This window comes from Pezoporus flaviventris, unplaced genomic scaffold, assembly GCF_033815535.1.
Source record: "Pezoporus flaviventris isolate CSIRO_AGI_PZ_B2104156 unplaced genomic scaffold, CSIRO_AGI_Pfla_v1 ptg000002l, whole genome shotgun sequence".
Taxonomy (NCBI): Eukaryota; Metazoa; Chordata; class Aves; order Psittaciformes; family Psittacidae; genus Pezoporus; species Pezoporus flaviventris.
In genome coordinates, this window is record NW_026892550.1 from 86,240,654 (window position 1) to 86,263,225 (window position 22,572).

At 40.4% G+C, this 22,572-nt stretch overlaps 1 protein-coding gene across 1 annotated transcript in view; it reads right to left on the reverse strand.

Moving 5' to 3' along the window:
- Positions 1-3,758: 3,758 nt before the first annotated feature.
- PTN (pleiotrophin) overlaps positions 3,759-22,572 on the reverse strand; it is a 72,084-nt gene continuing 53,270 nt past the window's right edge. Inside the window, exons 2-5 of the mRNA XM_061444892.1 lie at positions 21,193-21,302; positions 19,342-19,515; positions 18,996-19,157; positions 3,759-4,813 (exon numbers count right to left, since the gene is read on the reverse strand). Coding sequence (XP_061300876.1) covers positions 4,761-4,813; positions 18,996-19,157; positions 19,342-19,515; positions 21,193-21,301 — 498 coding nt within the window. The 5' untranslated portion in view covers position 21,302 and the 3' untranslated portion in view covers positions 3,759-4,760. The remainder of the gene's footprint in view (positions 4,814-18,995; positions 19,158-19,341; positions 19,516-21,192; positions 21,303-22,572) is intronic.

The window sequence follows — 22,572 nt, forward strand, 5'->3', positions numbered from 1 at the left end:
CCTCCCAAAGAATCCAGGGATTCTTTGCTCATTCTCATATTTCCATGTTCATTGTTATCTTCTGATTAACAAGTTGCTACTGTGTCTTTTAATCTTAAAAGAACACAATGAGAGGTACCTGACAGTAGGGGCTTGCTGGGGTGTTTTGCAACAGTTCAATGAGAAATGGAGAATACAGCCTCAAGCATGAGGAAGGATCAATGATATCTACAGAAGTTTGCCTGAAAGGTAGAGTACCTTAGCAGAATTGACAGAAAACCTACAAATACTATAAAAAGTATGGATGAGTGGAGGAAGACAGACAACAGGTATAATCTGTTCCCACAAAGGAAAGAACGCAATCAGAAGTTCACAGAAGATGCTGTCCTAGAGAGTTTTAAAAGACTGAATATGAGATACCTATCCCCGTTGACATACTGCTTCCCCTTCCTGTAAGAATTTAGATGTAAAAGACTACAGTATTCTGTCAAAATGGTGTATACCTCACCAGTATTTTGCTTTAGAGAAGTGTCAGGTTTACATTTACATTAATCTGTTGCACTTCCTAAGCTGAGGCAAAGTCAGGTTGGTTTTTGCCCCACCCTCATCATTGACATTAGACTAAAGAAAGTCAGATAAAGTTTAGTGTTATGTTAAGGGATTTCATGAAACAAATGGGAATGCTACACAATATTTATCTTCAGACACTTCCTGCTAGCAGCATGGCTAGTTTATGGGGGTTTATAGCCTGTTTCCATAAACAGTCTCCCTAAGTATTCACTTTGCCTTAGTTTGTCCCAATGCTCTGTTGTTTTACTTGTTCATTGCCACATACCAAGGTGAAGGATATACACCAAAGATAAAGAAATAAGTTATGTTTTCTCCTATCCTCACAGCTTGTACTCCTAAACCAGAAAAGACACACTATTGTCTCTGTTTGACCTTACCTCTGGTTGGACACGTATTTTTGAGGCTGAAGTGCAGCTTGACTTCTCTGTAACATTCTACATTTGCTTAGTTTTCATTAAGGCACAAATCAAGCAAAGCATAATAACCAATGTGCCAGCCACTAACCCTGCCTTCCCTAGTCAAGGAGCATGCAAAAGAAGTTTGTGTAAAATGCTCCTGACTTTATCCCTTTCTCTTTTTCACAGTCTCCAACACTGTCTGTTGATATGTATTATCATCATTATTCCTTCATTTCTTCAGTCCAAAATATCATTATGGAATTAGAAGATGAGAATCAGTAAGTTATAACTTAGTATCTACCTACATGTACAACAAACGTTCTCACTTCCTGGAGCCCTGCCCCATAGTACTCTGTTAAGTATGCCAGGCTGACAAGCAATGGTTCTCTTTCAATATGAGCACTTCTGTCAGCAGATATGTCAAAGTCAGAAAATGCCCCAATCACCAAATATTGTTTTAAATCAAGATACAGACAGGCCTAATTGCTTAGAAGCTTGGCTCAGCCTACTCAGAGGAAGGGAACTGAGCTATACCTAAATTCCCCTAATTTTAAACTTGCTAGAATCCAGAGTCTGGATGAAGATTCATCCTTAGCTGATGTTCAATAACTCATCTCTCTTTTTCTCTAAGAGATTTGAGTGCTGAGAAAAAGCCTTTAATTTGGGGGATTTCCATCATCTCCCCATACCATACTATAGCTGTAGCAAATGAAGATGGAAACCACTTCTCAAGAGGGACATTCATGAAACAAGCTTCAGTTGGTTAAACTAGCTAAGCAATATGTCTATGCTAAGTCATTTTCCATTTTAACAGGATAGCACCAAGAGGGTAAAACATATTGCATCTGAAGTAGCCACCCCCACAGCACTGTCAGACAAGCTTGGCCTCCCAGAGGAGGGAGGGTAGAAGATTAGAAAGCAAATAAGGAGAAACATCAGAATGACTCAAGTGGAAACTGAGCAAGATAGGATGGGAAGAGGTTTTGCATATTCTTGCCTCTTGCTTTCTTGACGATGCCACTAGTGAAGCAACTGCTCCTGCTGGGTACCAGGCATCTCTTTTCAGAGCTGACCTGACTAACGTATTCTATTCAATCTTCCTCTGTGTTCTGCCATGAGTTACTTTTATCATCTCCTTCATCACCATAGTTTCCACAAAATGTTTTCTGCTAGTTTTTTAGAAATTTTCTTCACTGTTTATAAACTATGATAGATAAAACTCCAGTAACTGTCAACAATAAGATGCTAATACAGATCTAAACATATCTGGCTGAGTAGTACAGAGGAATTCTCGTATTTCACACTCTTCGCTAGCAGGACTGCTGTGCTTTCTTCTGGTCCTAACGTAGTATTTTTTTATTTGTTTCTTTGTTTTCTGTAAACTCTCTCTATGGAGGCCCTATACCACCACAGAAACATGAGTGGCCTCCTTCAAAAACTAGTAGGAATGTTCCTTTAACAAGCCAGATGGGCAGTTAATCATAAGGGCCACAAGGTGTTGGAGGAAACTCAGGGGAAATTATTTTCTTCTTACTCACAGAGGTGGAAATCAGAAGTTATATCTAAGGTTTCCTAAAGGGTAGTCAAACTGTTGGTCTCAGCATCATTCCCAACTCCTGCCAGCCCCCTGTGAAACATGGTCTAGATTAACCAGTGTAAGACAATGGTGCAACAGTGTTTGCACTCAAAGCTGAATCACTTTAAGTGAACTGATGCAGCATTTAGACAGACAAACCTTTGGTGAGTGAAAAAGCTTCCTTCTCCCTTTGCTTTCAATCAGACCTAACAATTCATTAGTTTAAGTCTGAGGCACAAGCACAGGTAGACCTGATTAGACCATGAGCAAAGCTAATAGCACCCAGAACCACCCAAATATGAGCCTTTATGATTTTGGATTTGGTCATTGCACATCCACCACATGCTGGGGACATATTTAACTATACCACTGGCTCAGGTATGTCTAACAGCATAGTCAAAATAACAAGGACATCAACACAGACTGCAAAACACACCCAAGAAGTCTGGGAAATAATCAGGTGGTTAGTCTACCTTGAGCTATGTGCAGGCTTGGCTAGCTGGCTTCAGAAAGGTTTAGGAACGTCTACGGATGGACTTGCCACATTGTGAGTTCAGATCAGCCATACCCTCCATGTAAGAAAAAAGAGGGCAAGCTCTGCAATTGTTATGCATTTTTTGCATAGAAAAGGGGAGTGATGTTAGTCTGGAAAAAGAGTCTACCTGTCTACAAGCTAAACCCAAGAGAACAATGTGATTTACTCAGATGTACACACGCTGGTGCGGCTTCACTGAAGTCAGTGGGTACCTGCAGGATTTCAAGGAGTCTATTCATCTTGACCAGCAGTCAAGCAATGATTTTGAAATTAATTTGGGCACTAAAAACACATTTCCTCTAAAAAGTCTGGTCCACTGGTTGTTTAGTTTATTAAGCAACTGTTTAGCTGGGAACAGAATAGCCCTTTGTTAGATCATTTTTTCTACTTTGTGACTTTTTTGTTACTATCACTTAAAATATGCAAAATTGAACAAACTGAAAACCAGCTATTTTTTTTTTCCCTGCAGATAATTAAAAAAAAACCACCTAAAATCATAGATCTCTTTTTACATTGAGTGAAATTTTCCAAGGTCTTTTTTTGCTTATAGAAAAATGGAGTAAAGAAAAGGTACTGCTTTTATATTTCCCTTCTACTTTACTAACAGAGAAACAAAAATTAATTGCATTCCTATTGGTTTCAAGTCCCACAAGTTGTCTTTTTTTTTTTTTTTTGGTTAAAAATAGGAACAACATCTCAAGCAGTTTCCAAATAGATTTCTTCTGTTGCTTCCCATCAGACATAGTATTTTTCAACCAGCTCTATTTAAAATCAACAGGAAGATTCCCACTGGTACAAAAGGGAGTTGGGTCAGGAAGAATCATAACAATTTCAACTAGATTTTTGTCAAAAGGATATTCTCCTTTCTGGCAAAATAAACAAATAAAAGAAAGCATTTTTCAGTTTTTATAGGTAAACCAGAGGCCACTACCATCCACCAGCAATGATATGCTGAAAAATGGAAGTTTTGCTAATATTCTGCTTGGAAAAATCATTGCTAGAAAATACTGAAAAATTAGGACTCTTCCATGTCCAACTGTTGAATGATTTCAAAATTTTTACTGCTAACATCCAAAATGTGACCAAGGATAGGAGTGCTACTGGTTTTTACCTGGAGATAGTGGCATTTTGGAATGAACAGTCACCAAACACCCCAAAAATTCTATGCCTGTAAATACTCAAAAAAAATGCCCCCATCGTTTCCTTCAACAAATAATTTCATACAGTTACCAAGATGCAATGAGTACTTAAGAAACAAGTGCGGGTTTCTTCAGATATGAGGTCCCAATCTTAAATATAATTGCATCCAGCCAGACTCCTATGATCACACAGGGCACCACTGGCTTCAGCAGAGCTCCACATGGGTTCAAGTTCTGCTTGCATGGAGTAACTACCAGACTGAGACCTATGGCAAGACTTGAGAATATTTTAAAAACCTCTACATTGTTCAATACACAATAGACATAATTTTCTAAATGAGACTGGAGTCCTTTATTACAGGCCTCTAAAAGTTGTTGTTAGGGTTATACATTAAAAATACTAAAGTAATAAAAAAAGATTTTTTTTTCTGTGTTTGCTTGTTTCCTTCTATGATACCATTAAGCTATAAATAATTTTAGGATAAAATGCCTAGGTATAAATGAAACTGTTAACTGATCATGTTTGCTGATGTCCCTTTCTCACATTGCCCAAGTTGGCTCCATTAATCCAGCATCTTCTCTTGTTTCTTGCCTTCCTTTTTCTTCTTCTTGGATTCTGTCAAGATAACAATAACCATAAAAAATTAGAGTCTAACAGGCACTGCAACAAATTTCATTCAATACCCCAAAACTTCCGCTTGTTTTCTCTGTGTATGTAAGAACTAATTCTGATTCCTCGTTCTGAACAAGGAAAGGGAAAAGAGAAGGAAAAGAAATTAACAAAGGAACAGCTGAGGCACTAGAGAAGATGGAAAGGGGGGGTGCATGTGCTGTTCAGAACCCTTCCTATCTGAGCACCTGACCCTCTTTGGCATGCAAAGCATTGTCTCAGGAACTTGCTTTGAAAATAAGAAAACAGCAGGCAGCTCCTGGAGAAACCGGGTCACGGCTCAGTGGAGAGCTGGAAGAAAGCTTTGCACACACTATCCACACACATACCCTTCTTCCTTGCTTCCTTTCTGTTTCATTGTCTGTCTTTGGCTTTCTCTAAATATAAGAGAAACTCTAGAGTGTGGTGAGAAAGCTCACTTATTTCTTCAGCTTCTCCATTGCCAACCCCTTCCCCTTTGTCTGGGACTAACACCTATGTACACTTGAGGAGCCTGGAGTCACTAGAACGTGGTCTGTCCAGGCAGCTGGTACTGACGGGATGGCGAAGAGACTAGGGAGCATCTGCTTCTCTGATTAATTTGGGGTAAATAAGGTAACGGTGTGAAGGTGCAAGTTAAAGTTTATATTAAAATTACCATTTATGGTCGTATAATACCATACCATGTAACACCAGCTTTCACTGTGCTAAAGGGGAGTGCGGTATTCTACCGGCAAAGGAAATTCACAGAGGGACCTAAGGCATGAATATGTATCACATGTCACCTTGCAATGGGCAAAATAACAGGTCTCACGGGGAATGTGAATAAATCAAATCCTCACAGATACCACCAAAAAACACAGCATAACAGGTACTACAGAAAGAATGAAACTGAGTTTCTGTGAAGCATCTTTCCTGGAACCAAAACAGCAACCAAGTAGACTCACGTTTGCCTTAAACCAGATGTCACTTTTCTCCTTTGAATCCTGCCTTTGTTTTTTCATTCTCAAAAAATACCTCCTCCCCACCAAAGAAACCAAAACAAGACAAAGAACCCCGACAAAAAAACAAAACAAAAAATCGTACAACAAAATAACAACCAAAACCAAAAAGCAGAAACCAAACCCCAACAGAAAACATCTCAGGTTATATAACAAATATAACCATGAATGAGAAGACAAGCACTTGGCCCGTTAGGTGGTACACTCTTCTTTGTGAATGTGATTCTTTTCTCTCTGACCAGTTTGCAGAACACAGATAAGCAAGCAATAATCACCTCTTGTAAAACCTTACTTGCATTAAAGCCAAAAGAACTACACTGACATCTTTCAGCTATGTATAGGGCCAGGGTACCTTCGACAGAAGGCAGGCTTAAGTCATCACGTTTCTCTGATGTTTTGTTGTGGTTTTTTCCTGTTAGTGTTTCAAAACAAAATCTTCATCTTTTTCAACATGACAAAAATTGTTTCTGATAATCCTTAGTCAAAGCAAAATAAAATACCTATTTTATGCTTAGTCACAAAATCTGCTCTATAGAATCTTTCCCTTAAAAACTCTTCTTAACATTTAAATGGATAAGAATTTAAAACAAAAAGTAATTTTGTTTGAAAATAAGAAAATGAACTATTATTTTTTTTACCCCTGCCTTTGTATGTTTGTCAGTGTTTGTGTGTGCTTGTGTACGTATGCCTGCAATCCAGAGCTATTCACAGAATCTGGCATTATTTTACATGTCATTCTAAAATGCCACTTATCTTTAAGTTAATATCTAATTTGCTTTCAGCTAAAGCTTTTTTTTCCCTACAGATTTTCTGTCTCCCCTCCTATCCTCTTTAATCCATGTTCGCCAGCACTTCCTCTAATTTTGCTCGGTATCACTGAGCCTCCTGGATTCTGTATTGATTGCACTCTCTCTGACTCTCTTACCTCACCCCCTAACACTGCTTTCTCTGACAGAAACAGGGGTGTTTTATTAATCACACCAGCATTTGAATCTGCAAAATCTATTTAGACCCAGCACAACCAGAAGGACACTCTGCAGACTTCCAACTAAATTTACCAAAAGCAAAGCAGACATATGAATGCAGGCAGACCACTAATAGGGCTCTATTGAAGAGTATGTGCAGTTCACAGTAGAGGTGAAGTCACCACCAGGAAAAGTTTTTGGTCTGGACTTGTGTGATTGCATCAGGTCCCCATCTTCACCTGACTTGAGTACCAAACAACTCACTGTTAATCCATCTGCACTTGGCCCCTGTGGGTCTCTATCTGCTCCTGTCAGCAAAAGCTCAGTTCTGCCCTGCTGTCTACCTTGTGATAATCTGCATATCATCCAAAGTGCCAAACCCATCAACCTACAAAGATAAGTGATTCTGCTTTGTGTCCCAGCAGAGCAAAACCTTTGTGCTCACTCATGGGATGTAAATCCTCTCACATTAAAGGTACTCACACCACCACAGCTTAATCTTTAAGACAGGTAAACTGTACTGATGCAAAGTAAATTTGCTCCATGAAATGACATGCATCCCCTGAGTTGTGGCAATATCAAAAAGGAAAAAAAGAAAAAAAAAAACAAAACTGCTCAAATATTCCCCAGTCCTTAAGCTCTTCTAAAAATCTTACTACAGACATTAATACCAGATACTGGCCCATGAAGATGTTGCTGTTAATCTTTTCATGCACAGCTACCCACGAACTGTTTTGACTATGGGCAGGCTACAGACTATTCTATGTCCATGGCTAACAAAATATAAAGTTGCTTTAAGATGTACTTTGTTCATGTTTTCTCATTGCTCAGACCTAGTTTTTGCACCTGTGTCATTCAGGCTTTCACTGCCCTCATCTCTACTCACCCTGCGCTACTATTTCTACTTTTATGACCAGCTATCAGCTCAGCTTAAACATCCACACTGGAATCCATGTCACTCTGATCATCTGGTCTGCCAACGTTTCCCTTCCAAAAGTAATCAGGCTTGACTGAAAGGGTCACCATGCCAGCAGTGCCAGCGCTGATGCCATGCTAGGAAGCCCCGACCAGCTGAGAATACAGTGCCAGCTACCTGAAAGCTCGAAACAGCCCCATACACCAGCACCAGATGTAGCCATGTACAGGGAAAGATCCTCTAGACGCCACAAACTGTGACATCTCAATATAAAGCTTTATGAAAGGTATGTAGATAGGTAAGTAGAAAGGTATGAAGACAGGTATGTAAATTTGATATTTACAGTGAAACACATAATTTAAATACATTAAATGCTTTAGCAAAGGTATTTCTCCTAGAGCTACCAAGATCAGGGTCAGCAGTGAGGTGGGAGTAGGTGCTATCTCTCGCTGTCTCTCAACACTTAAGGTGAGCAGGCTGTGCAGTGGAGGGAACAGATGAGCACCATTGTTTGCCTACTGCTCGAAGTGCACTGTGTGTTAGCGTCCCAGCCAAACTGTCCTTCCATTGCTGGCGTGGCTCAGCATATAGCCACACTGAGGAAAGCTGTAGCAGGATCTATGACTTTCTCTCTGGCTCCCTTCACATCAAGGAAATACTTATCTTTACAATCCTTGTGCATCCTTTCAGCAATACAAAGGTACTGGAAGAGTGAGCTATGTACGTTCCAGAATATTAATAAGGATGACAGAACAGTCCTCAGTTTTTGTGTTTGTGTTAAAGCGTACACTTTCCTCCCTCTCATCCCACAGTTACGAAGCTGCCTAGTGGTGCTGTTGCTCAGACAGAGGCTGGGATCCTGGACCAGGCGACACACAAAGAGCAAATTCAGAATACCTTGCTGTCCATATAGCAGCAACAAGAATTGCACAGACATCCCACTCTCCTCCTGGAACCCAGAGCAGTTCCAGTAAGGTGAAAGAAAACCCTATGTAACATTGTACAAACAGTCCTGCAAGACAAAACTTTGCCAGTGCACACATACTGGATTACCTAATCATCTGTCACCCGAATATGAACAGTTGAATGCCTGAGAATTATTTGCAGGATTAAAGGCTGTTTGGTCATGGATGAACCCACTTCTGTGATGACTGGTAACAAAAATTTCAGTGAGGATCTTGTGAGGTAAACAATTTAATTTGATAAGCAGAACTTTCTCTATGGAATTTGGAATGGCAGCAGCCCTCTTTAAATAGTCATCTTTATTCTGAAGACTCATTCTCATTCAGCACAGGAAAGCAATTTTGTCGAACAGAAGCCACACACCATTTGAAGCCACCCTTAATGTATAAGGCACAAAAGGGAGGTAATTACATTTTAATGGAAGCCAAGCTTTCTAAACCAAGATTTGCAGGTATTTATTTTCATTTGTTGAGAAGAAGGTAACAATTCACTCATGGCACTTCTGAACTCCTGTACATAAAAGGCAAGCAGCGTCCCCAAAAGCAATACAAATCATTCAAAATAGCAAAAGCTGTGCTGATGGAAGGTTAGAGTAAAGAATTTCAACACCAGGTGTTCAGGACGCAGTTTCGTCAGGAGCCAGCATTCAGTGCCACTGAATACAGAGGAAGGCAGCTCTTCCGAAGGGCTCTCTACCTCTCATTGGGGAAAATTTTCCAAAGCACCTGGCTGCTACAGTGAAGGGCAATGGTGCCACTGGGTGCAGGGAACTTTTGAATTTTGGTGATGAAATGCCAAGCCATATGGAAGGAAGCAGTCTTGACATTGATGAAGCCAAGAATTTTATCCTTGGGTGAAAAAAATCTCACCCTAAAGAGGCTCACCCTGCTCTCTAGGAACAGAAACTGCTATCTTATGATTTCCTTGGTTGTAGAAACAAATCCCTTGATTTCTGAAATACCCTTTAATATGGTATTTCTTCTGCTTCTAGAGAAATAGAACCTTTCATGGCCATCCAATTCCTTTTCTTCCTAGTTTCCTGCACAGCATTTATATATTCCCAATAGTTTAAGAAGGAAAAACTATGTTACAATAGCAGTTTTCTTCCAAAATGAGCTCTTCTCAGAGCAACGCAGTCTTACTGGTTGGAAAAAAAGAAAGCAATACTCCACTAGCTAAACAGCAGTAGAAGGCAAGTCTCCAATGAATCAATGACCTTGATGTGGCTTTTACTTCATTAATATATTAAAATTGATTGTATTCCCTATACTTCAGCTCAGTGCTGTTTAATGACTTTCTCTAGTTGTCTGTGTTTCCCAATCTCTCCACTCTTCCAGTCACCCCCCCTCCAGCACGTTTTGTTCTGCTTCTCGCTTTGCTAAATTTCCATTTTGAACAGACTTGGAATTGCTCCCAGTTGAGCACAAGATGAACCCCATTCAAACATAAGGGTGGAGCTAAACCATATAAGACAGGATAGCATGCTGTGATGTATGTTACAAATGGGGAACAGCTAGATTTATGTCTGTAACAAACACTAACACACCTGATAAAGGAATGGACCAAAGAGCTGCTCATGGAAAAAGTTTCACTCTTTTTTTTTCTCATTGGAATTGCAAGAAGAAATAAATGCAAGGAAAAATGAATCCAATTTATCTGAAACAACCTTAACAGTCAGACAGCATTGCTTGAGCCTGACCTACAGATGCAAGACATTTTAAATACTCCCTTTACTATCCCTATTGAAATCAGTCAGAAATTACAGGTAAGGTGATTGGTTGAAACCAAGGTTTTTCATCAGAAAGTTTTAATTTTGATGATTTTCTTCACGTATTGGGAGAAAGTTTCAAAATTGCCTAGGCAAAGGCACACAAAAGACCACAGACACACACATATTCTGATTTTGCTACATGGCCTAATTGCACAAAGATCAGGAAAGCTTCATCTCATTTTCTTTATGTCTGGGTCACGCATACCTAAGATGTTCGAGTCTTTTGATTAAGTACCCAGAAAACTGCAATGGATAAACTTTCCAATCAAAGCCTGCTTTGCAACTGGAGACTGCTGAAGGGGTCTGGCAAAATGAAAAGTGACATTCATAAGTAGCTCACGTTGCTCTTGTGTTTGCTTCTTCTCATCTGCCTATGGTGCATTTGTACTGTTCCTTCTGTATGGTATGAACTTTCTGTTCTTTGTCATGTTCTGTGCATGAAGGACCCAGTCCCATCTGGCTCTTCAGCCCTCCTTCTATGCTATACACAAGATCCCTTTTAACGCCAGCGAGACAGGTGCAGGCACAGACTAATAGAGAATTCGGTGCCTGCGTTCACATGCCTGCAGGAGACTGCTGAGAACAAAAAGTATTAATAGCCCGACTAGAGTTTGGCATACACCTATACAGCAAAAAGATTACCTGTTGCAGCAGTTTATATGTCAAACTGAGATCTATATTATATATAAATAAATATATAGTTATCTAGCAGAAATTTGTGATATACTGTGAATAGAGACCCTATTTTACTTACTTAGTTTTTAGAAACCAGGCATACGTATTTCTCAGCTGTGCCTTTTGCATCTGCCCCAAACTGGATCTGCCCTCAGGGCACAAGACACAGGCTTGGCTTTGATTAGCAAACCACACTGAAAAGTCTGCAAAACTTCTGCAGTTAGCACAGACAGAAGAAAAGATAGAGCAATGGCAAAGTAGAAAATGAGATGGAGGGATAAAGAAGGGGAAAAAGCTTGAAAGGAAGGGAAGAAGCAGAAAAGGAAAGGAAAGGACAGAAAGGAAGGAACAGGGCTTTCTCTCTGTTTCACTGCTGGGAACAGTAATGAGTGGAAGTATTTGCTGATGGCATATCTTTTATCACAGCAAATCCCACAGCTTCAGGCATTTTCACGGCTCAAGGGCACAGACTAATGCCAAGGAGGCTCACTGCTTTTGCCAGCCAGGAAAGTGAGACAATGAGCATGTAACAGAATTGGCACGCAAAAGGCGATTTAAACTTTCAGCCACAAAGGTCTGTATTAAACCATAACAGAAACTCCTGCAGCAACAAAGAGGGTTAAACAAGACCATTCATCACATCCAATTTTTCATCTTTTGGGCAGAATAAAACTAAAAAATCTGAAATACAAACCAGGAGGTGAGAAAACGTTAAGGTCTACTTTTTTCAAAAATACCTGTAAAAGTGGCAGAACAACTAAAAATTGAAATATATCCCTTTCTTAAAAAAAATATTTCTCTTTGTCCCTCTCCTACAAGCATTTCCTAGTCCCTGGAATCAGGGTTGTGTCAATCAGATTGACATTATATTATGATCTAACAATGTATTCAAATTATTTACCCAAACAGTATAATTTTTCAAAGGTACAAAAGCAGTCTCAAGGGACAATACAGTGCAAAACATCCAAGAAACATATAGAAATGAAAGCAGAAAAAAACAGCATTAAAAGACATCCAAACTTTATTAGTTATAGGTTGCACTGGTAGCCTACTAGCAGCTTGAGGACAGTCCACACCGTACCACCACTGTGTTAATTTTTTCTTACATGATTTACTGTTGTTCCCACTTAAATTGAGAAAAATCATATTTCCTCATCCTATGGCCTCAAGGAGCCAAATCAGAGAGATAAGTCTCAGAACCTAAAGTTCCCAGTAAGTTTTACTTCATCCTGAAATACAGGCCTTCTCCTCAGACTAGCAAGGGGCACAGGGAAACACAACCAGTCATTTAGTACCCAGTATCACCCCTCCAGACTACTGTTTCTTCTCTTAGTTTTCACATTTCCCAGCTCTATAAGGTATAAATTATTCATGGCAAAACTGCCTCTCGCAATGTTTATGCAGTGTTTAGTACAATGGCACCCTTTTTCAGCTGGGGCCTCAGGGCACTCATGCAATACAAATAATCACGATGATAGCAACAATAATAACAGCCAGCTTTGCTGTTCCCACTGGGCATCCACTGCCATTGTCTCATTGTCTCCCCCCGGAGAGCTCAGATCACTTTATTTCACTGCAGGCTCCCGGTCAGTGCAAGAAGCCATTCTACAGTAAACCTACCTCATCCTCTAGAGCAAGAGAAAAACCTCCCAGTTTTGCCTTTCAGGTTTTTCTTTATCACAGCTGTTTCCTAATATGAGAAAATCCCTCATTTTTATATCTAATTAGTTTCAGCAGATCCTATTATTCTGCCTCCTGTAATACTAATTATTACACTAGCTGCATGCCTGCACGACTAATGAGTTACATTAAAGACGGGGAATTCTAAAACCTACAAAGGGAGATGCAGCATGAGTGTGATGCCAAAACAGGAGACATCAGCATCTCTCAAACAAAAGAAAATCTCAGTCCTAACAAGTCATTTCTTCCCCCCCCTGTTCCCCAGCCCCTCCAGCTACTCTTTAGGAGCAGACATTTTGCTGCGGCACAAAGCCAAAGTTGAGGGAAGGCACCCCAGCAAAAGCAGACTGTCCAACATACAAAATGGAGCGGACCACAGGTGGTTCTTTCTGGTGACGCAGCACCCAGTTTGTCTGAGCAATGAAGAGCTGCCTACCAGGAGAGCAATACATTCAGACAACGGCACTGTTAGATCCTTGCAACAGCAGCAGCCAAGCCATCCTGCCAAAGCACAGCCAGCCTGTCCTGGCAGTGCACTGTGGGTAACATGTCCTCTCTGCAGGTAGAAATCAAGGCTGTCACTGTACTTCTCAAAAAACGCATGCTGTTTTCTGTTCCTGGCACCAAAGCTAAGACAGGGATTTACCTGATCATTAACAAAAGTCCAGTTCCGTGTTTTGACAGCAAGCTCCCTAAGAAGACACAAGATAAGTCAGTGTCAAACACTGTCTTAAGTCCACTGAGATTACTAATGTCAAAACCAAAGACCCTAATTAAAGACTGCAGTTCAGTCACCTTGAAGTAAATTCTGATAATTGTAATTGCAGGCTAGGATAAAAAGGAGCAGCAGCTACTCGTCAGAACATGGAGCTAAGAGTCAACAGCTCCTAGCTGAGGTAGGGCTGATTATTTCTGTTTCACTAAATTCTTAAGTAAAGCTCTTCAAACAATATGGAATTATTAAAACCAGACAGAGTGAATCTTTCCTCCACTGCAGGAGCACGGACACCTTGCTAAACGCAGGGAACTGCAGAGACAGCTTGCTAGACTCTCAGTTGCTACACCTGATCTGCATTACACAGAAGAGATTATAGCCATTAACTCAGGAGGTTTTGCCTTCATGTGAGAAACCTTTCCAAACATTGCATGTTGGAGGATGTGATCTTTGCGTGCCACTCCAATTATTAAAGACAACAGCAGTGCAAGTAATGCCACCTTTAAGAACATTATTTGGAACTGTTTTCCTGTATGGCAAGGACTGAGCTGAATAACTCATAGAACTGAAAATTAATCAAAAGGTGGGAAGGAACATTTATTAAAATGTACTAAATACAGCCAGGTGAAAAAAAAATTACCAGAAAGGAGCATAATTTAAAAAATGAAGGGTACATTGCAGAAAGAGCAGGCAGACTGCTCATTCTATTTAATTTTGTCTTAATCAGAAGAATAAATAGGTGAAAGTACAAAAGTTATAGGGAGAAAGAGAAGAAGAATGAGAGTGATGGAGAGAGTGCAAAAAGAATTAAAGCCTACCAGGCAACTCAGCTCAATAAAAATAAATTCTCCCTCTCTCAGCAGTTAAAGCAAAATGTTTCCTGACTCCTGACAATACCCCATTCTTTTACTTTCTGGCTGGCTGGAACCTGAACAGCCATCAATCAAGTTTGGGTGGCCGTGAAGTAGGCCAGATGGAGTATGTCGGAAGTGTTTTCTGCTCTTCAATGCAAGTTGGCCATTATAGCAGCTACCCGACAGAAGTACCTGAGTCTTTCACATCTGTCAAGATAGTTTAAGGAGACCTTGAACATCCCCGGCCTTGCAGATACTGATTAGAACTGTGTGTGCTAGAGGAGAGGTGGCTGCCTCCATGGGGATTTTCTGATAAAAAATAGCCTTTCATGCTTTCCAGCCTTCGTGACAGGCTTTCTCATGACCTCATTTGCGTACTAAATGCACAGACCACGGTGTCACGGTATCACTGTAGCTGATAACCTTTCTGTCCAAATATTCAAGGAAAAACAACTGTTTTCATCCACCGGTTACTTTAGCACAGCAGCCCAGGACCAAGCTATTCTCTTCCAACCTGAGAACACCTCAGCAAAGCCATGGAGAAGAGCTTGTCAGAAATCGAGACAAAATTCAAATTCCTGATTCATCATCTGCTCCCCCTTAAATCCAACATACAGCAGATTCTCATGCAAGCAGTGAACTCCAAAATGACCGTGTCGCAGATTACAATCTATACTTAAGAGTCAGGTGCTTGGATTAAAATAATACTGAGACACAGCAATGCTAATAAGGACAATTTTAATTTTTTTTTCCTACTTTCCAAAATAATGACAGCACTTCAAAAAGATTTTAAGGCTTTTCCATGAATGCTGACTAATGAGAAAACAAATCCATAAGAACACTTAGATCATCAGTTTATGAGGCAGGCACTGATTCCTGACGTTAATGAGTATCTACCTCCTTGTTTAGCAGAAGTTTTGCTACAGCTCATAGAAGCTCCTGGAAAGCCAAAATATACTTTAACAGAAAATCTGCAAAACGGTAACCCTTGGGATTTCACTGAAGGTATAATTTTCCTTTCTGTTAAGCACTGATTAAACTCCTTTGAAACAGCAGTCATCTTCAAAACAGCCGAGAGCAGAGACAGACACCGGATTCATCCTACCAGCAAAGTTGCTGCATGTTCATGAGCTGAAAAGTGGATAAGCAACACGAGAGCAGCAGTTACAAGTAGCATCCATTTATTTGTGTTTTTCTCAAAGAACAGAGAAGGTGAGAAGGAACTTTAGACACCAAGCCAGAGTAAGAATTGGGCAAGCCTAGGAGAAATAATCTGTCCTACCCAGACACCTTCTTGGCTTCTTAACTGTTCAAATTAATTAACTTTTAAAAAAAAATATAAGAGTTAGGGAAAATTCTGATGGTCTCAGATAAAGATACCTACTCCACATGCAAGCAGTGATCAAAACAAAAATATAGGTTATTTAGTGAAGGTAATAAACAATAAAAGAAGTATTACAATGGTATTTTATGTTTCAATGCCAATCTGTAGAGAAGTTGGAATACTGTGCACAGTCCAGTCTCTTCATCTCAAAAATGATTTTCAGTAATAGAAGGAATTTAGGTAAGTCCTGTAGAGGACTTATGAATGGATTAACTGTTATACAATGAAACACTGAAGTTAGAGGTTCTATCTTCAGAAGACGGCAAGCATCAGAAGGAACAGGAGATACATAAAACTGCAACTGATAGGAGAAGCCAAATAGGGGCTTTCATTCACCTCATTTAAAACATAAAATCAGAATGAAAACTGATGTAATTGAGAGATTACAAACATGACCCAATAGAAGGAAAATTCCGGTGCACAGGAAAGGAAGTTAGTCAGGAAAATAACGAAAACACACATTTTTCTGAATATACTTGGTATTTTCAGTGTAATATTCTCAGTCAGTTCACATCTCCTTTTGGTACTCCCAACCTACTGATGCTGGAGATGTATTCAGTAATGCAGGTCTTGAAGCATATACCAGTCAGAAAGGTAACGTTTAGCAGTAAAACAGATTCCTGCAATCAATAAGCCCCCCACTTACTGTTCTACCAGAGCTCCCAAATGCGAGCAGGCCACTGCCCTGCTACTCCAGGCAATCACAGTACAAAGGGGTCGCACTTGATCCGCATTTATACATCTATCTATGTTTCAGTACAGACCTTATGAAGCACTGTGCCTCAAAACAAAAATGCTGTTTCCAAGTAATGTATAATATGCTTTTTCTCTTGCAGTCTTGAGCCACTGGTGCAAACCTATGGGTGGAAAGGGAGCCTAATACATATCTGCAGTCCATTCCAAAGGCTCAGACAATAATCTAGATTTTCTTATCACCAAAGAATTAAATTGGGTCTTATTCTAACCATATATTGAATCCAGTTGATTTTTCCTTTATCTACATATGGGTGGAGACTTACCTCCAACCTGCAATTTCCTTCACCTCAGGAAGGAAACAGACACTCTCAATTCCAGCCAAGATGTCAGCACTCAAATTTTTAACTCAGAAATAAAGTTCAGTAGGGCACAACATCTCACACAGTACTAATCTGCCTGACCTAATTTCTTACTCTAGTTCCTCCCTACTGCTGCCAACATAATGTGCAGTGTAGCTCCTGGGTACCCACAGATCTGCACTATGGAATTCTTATCCTTAGCTCAGGACCCAGGCAGGCTGCAAGTGTGTGACTTCCTTGAATGCTGTTCCTACTAATGCCAGCGGCAGATGAACGAGCAGGTGGCACGCAGGAAGATGCTGTGAGATTTCTAACGCAAATAAGCAGAGCAAAATTTCTGCCACAGTTATTCTGATCACGTACCTACGTTTACATGTATTTCTCCTTTTGCATTCCTTCAAATGAAATGAAGCCAGGTTTCTAATCAAGTCAAACCACATAACTAGGTTTGCCACAGTCAGTCCCAGACCGAGTTTCAGTCTCAGCTATAACTCACTCATACCTAGAATAAGTAAAAGTTAACTCCAATCCAGCAATTTCACAAGCGCTGCCTTTAAAAGTAACTTTAAAAAGACCCTGTACCACCCAAGAGCATTGCTCTCACAAAATAATGCTGTATCAATGCTCTGCTTTGTCTCCCTCTCCCCTCTTCTGACAGCCATTGATAGAATACACTGACTCAGGGAGAGCAAAACAAGGCAAAAGGCTACTAGCCAGTCCAGCTGCAGAGGTCTTCTGGTAGCATAAAAGGAAGCTTCATTCAATAAACTCCCAAATGCCACCTGGGCATGGAAATTTACTCAAAAAAAAACCAAAAACAAAAACAAGCAAACAAACAACCCACCCCAAAAAAAACCACCAAAAAACTCTCCCAAGGAAAAGAAAAAGGTCCTTCTCTCCAGACTAATAAACAATGAAATCAAAGACCTTCCTGCCTTCCCACTCAGTCACTTCCACCCCCAAATGAAGATGTTTATTGCTGCCAACTCAACCAAGTCAGATGGTCTCTGAAAATCTAGTTTCTAGCTGTGAAATATAGTTTCTGCTTCACAGCTTGTCATTATCTAGTTGTAACTCCATAAATGTCATGTGGGGAAGACCAGTTACACCTGTACTGACTGCAAAGCAGACAGATGCATTAGCACACCCAGAAAGCATCTGCAACCTCATCAGACATGTCTCTGGTAGCACAAGCAGAGCAGGCCAGCTGCAGGTATTCCTCACTCAGATCAGTGGTACACCACCATCAACAATTTTAAAATGGCCCATCCCTGTTGCACCTGTCACTCCTAATCACATTTATTTTTATAATTACCCTAGTATTCAGACACTTGAATGTTTTAAACCTAGACGGTTTTAAGCAAACAAATGCCAGGGTAGCATAGCTTGTGTAATCCACTTAAAACACATTACTTCTGTATCTCAAACAAGATCTCACAGTTTTAGCTCCCACTATAAATCATCCTACACACATAACACCTGCTACTTCAACAAGAGAGTATATTAAAAGGCTTTAACGATTAGAAAGAAAATAAGTTTGTCTGAGGAACACCTAGAAACACAAATGCAGAGCATATGCCTTTCTGTGTACTAAGAACTACACTGTCACTTGCACTTAAACAATTACACTCTCCTTCCTGCTGTCTTTGAATAAAGAATATACAACCCCAAGGGTGCAGAACATCAATGCATTTCAGCATACAGTGAGCAGAACATCCCTTCTATGCTACCTGTCCAGAAGGAAATAATTTCTTTCAATCTTCAACTCATTTCCTTTGTTTTTTTCAACTAGCCTTCATCTGATAGCAAACAAATCTTTATCAAGTTTTTGCATGCTATTATTGGTCTGTTCCCATCAACAGCAGAGTTATAAATTCATCTGTACTCTGGAATTCTAGTCGCATCAGGAAACTGGTCACAGTAGAAGTGGTCTAAGGTTAAAATCAGAGCTCTTTATCTTCAGCTTACCTCTTGTGTGAGACTGCCCTGACCATACAACTCAGGAATATTGTCTGACTGACCACTGAGACATAGAAGCAAGTGCAGAACTAAGACAAGGCCATGAAAATACAATCTTCTGTACTACTGAGTTCCCACTGAAGCATGCATGACATTACAAATCCAGTGATTTGAATGAACTAGTGTGCAGCCTTCAGCAAATGGAATTTACCTTGAGGTTTGGGTTTGGTAAGCTTCCCACAGGGCTTTGAGATTGTGACAGTCTTCTGGCAGTCAGCATTATGAAGGGCTCTCTTTAAGTTCCCAGTTCTAGTCTTCAAGGCAGTATTCAGGTCACATTCTCCCCAGGCCTGGAACTGGTATTTGCACTCTGCTGCAATGAGTAATAAATAGCAATTTTAAAATCAAAATGACTGTGAAAACAAAAATGTTATGAGTCTAACAGAGTATCACAGTTAGTTCTTGTAGACAAAAGGATCATGTTAAGCAGAAAATACAGGCTTCCTGCCCAATGTCTGAGTAAACATGAAAGCAAATCCCTTGAGAGCAATGCTTACCTCCAAATTGCTTCTTCCAGTTGCAGGGGATCTTACACTTTTGAGTCTTGGTAGTTTGTTTGCACTCAGCTCCAGTGCGAGTGCCCTCACGTGTCCCCAGGCCACAGTCACCATTGGTGGGCACACAGACACTCCACTGCCATTCCCCACAGTCAGACTTCTTCGACTTTTTCTCTGGATGAAGACAAGGAACCAAACCCAAGCAAGAGAAACGGTTAGTACCCACCAGCCTATGGAGAAGCTCCCTAAACTTCATTAAACAGGTACATCACCTGAAAAGGTGAATGAGGAAGACATTTGTAAAACAACTGCTTCAAAGGCAAAAGGTCTGGCATCCTTTCCACAATTCTGCAGATACAGGTCATCCTCTCTGACTCCAAAGCAGGGTGGATCATTCAAATTCAGTCCCATTACCATGTCTACTAGTCCACTTAGATATTCTCAAGTGGATTCTCATCTTCACAGTGGGGAATCACCTAGAAACCCTCAGGGATTGCTAACCAAACCATAGAGCGCTCATGTAGAAAGGACACTCCCTCTGCCTCCAGTAGCTGATGGCATCCAAATATTTTCAGTTCCAACTGAAAGACTACACACTATACAGATTAGAAAACAATCACAGAATGGTTTGGGTTGGAAGGAACCTTAAAGTTCATCCAATTCCAACCACTCTGCCACAGGCAGGGACACATTCCACTAGAACAGGTTAATCAAAGCCCTGTCCAACCTGACCTTGAACACTGCCAGGGATGGGGCACCCACAGCGTGCCTGCACAACCTGTGCCAGTGCTTCACCACCCTCACCCTCAAATGTATGTGTTGATGTTGTGTATCAAAGGATTCAAGCACCTCCAGGGAACAGCTGCGGGACACAAACTTTTCACTTGGTATACCATGGCACATTCTATGACCAAAATTCCAAGGATGAAGAAAAATCTACACTGAGAAGTATACTCAAAATGCTGCTAATGCATGTGCTCAGGGACAAAAGGGTCATAGTTTCATTTAAATCCTTAAACCCAAGTCTGATAAGAAAAGACAGCAATGTTATCAAACCCAAGTGTTCATCCCAAAACATCACAAGTAACTTTAAATAACCTTATAAAAAATTATTTTCCTTCTAACTCCTGTATATTTACATTCACATTTTCTCATATTTCCATACAGCCACAATGGCTATAAACGCCTCTGTAACCAGAAAACAAATTCAGATAGCCTCATTTTAATGGGGCTCATAGGTCATTTTAACTGGTGTGTAAGTGTTCTGTAAATCATAAGACCTTAAGAAAACCACCAAAAGATGTGTTCCTTAAAAAATGTCACAACTGGGTTGTATAGATATGAATTTTCCACCACAGGCCTGTCTCCCCTATAATGAGGTGTGAGTTCATCACTGGCAGAAAGCAATTACCGCTGGATGTCTGGCTGCCCTTATGCAGCAGCAAGTTAGTTCAGTTCTTTGTGGGAGGACTTCCACATCACACAGCATTGGCCTAGCATTGTCAGATACAACACTGAACAAGCAACACGATAATGGTCTTACATCACTCCTATTTGGTTCTCCCTAAGTCAAGAAGGATCCTATTCCCAGAGCAAATATTAAGCTGCTTTGCAACACCCATTCTATGATAAAATAAGGACTACGAGGCTGTCAAGCTGCTAGCTTTTATGGAAACTACCTTTCATTTTTCTATTTAACACAGAATAACATGTCACAGCCACAAAGCCCTAGCCTGTATGTCAAAAGGTTAACAAACAACCTGAATTTCATAACAAAACCAGAAGCATTTGACATTCTCCCACACATGCAATCTATCATGGGGATTAACTCTGAATTACACTGGACCTTACCTGGTTTCTCTTTTTTGCCAGCCTCTGTGGTACTCACAGCTGCCAGAATAAAAACAAGTGCCAGGAGGGCAGCTGTGAACATTCGGCGTTGCTGTTGTTCCTGTTGCATTCTGGGGATTAACAAGAAAAAAAGATAAAAAGGTTGGTCAGAATGTAAAAAGTGGGACCCCATCTAATGTGTTGCTACAGCATTTTGGGGAAGCTCTGCTTCAGGCCAGGAAGAAACAAGCACGTAGAACATAATTAGCTATTAGCAGAATGGATATCTTCATTCCAGAGAGAATACAGATATTTTTACCAATTCTTTTCCAGCCCGTGTACCAAATCCCTGGCCTACATCACTGCTGTTATGGATGAGTATTGCCACAGGAAGTTCAGTAATTATTGCTCATCTCTAGAAACCTGTCAGAGAATCAAGGCTCCTGATGGGCCTGGAACTCCACTCTTCTTTCTTGACCTCTGACTGATATATTGTGTAAAACTAAACATATCATATACTTTGTGTTTCAGCATACCCATTCATACGAAGCAGGGAACGCTACACTTGCAAGAGAGCAAGTTCTTACTAGGTTTACTTGACATCTGAAAAGGCCTTACTTAATAAAAACTTATACAGGTAATATGTGATGTATTACCTTAATTGTATGGGCGTCTTGCTACTAACCTTACCCTCCAATTAGAGTCTCTTCCTGATAAATTAAGCTAATTGCTTGAAATGCAAAATGGGCACAGAGACAGGACTTGCACACACAGCTAGAAGCTATCCATAAGATGCTAATGAACCCAAAATCTGGATTTGGGATTCAAATATTCAAAATATAAATATAAATTTAAAAAGTTTAAAAAAAATAGAAACATTAGCTTGGTGGTGAAATATCATTTACTAGCCAATCACCAAAAGTCATTCAGAGCTAGCTGATTTCAATGGTTTACATAGAACCATAGAATCATAGAACAGTTAGGGTTGGAAAGGACCTTAAGATCATCCAGTTCCAACCCCAACACGTCACACTAAACCATGCCATCCAAGGCTCTGTCCAACCTGGCCTTGAACACCGCCAGGGGTGGAGCATTCCCAACCTCCCTGGGCAACCCATTCCAGTGCCTCACCACCCTAACAGGAAAGAACTTCCTTCTTATATCCAATCTAAACTTCCCCTGTTTAAGTTTTAACCCATTACCCCTTGTCCTATCACTACAGTCCCTAGTGAAGAGTCCCTCTTTCAATTTGCTATAACTTGCATCGTTTCATTCTGGCACTGTTTATCAGAAAGCAGGGCCATAACAAATACACATGTCAAAAATAAGCAACCTTCCCATTTCTCAGAGCCACTTCTCTAGCAGGCAGCCAGGAACCAAGACAGTGGACTCCAGATTTCT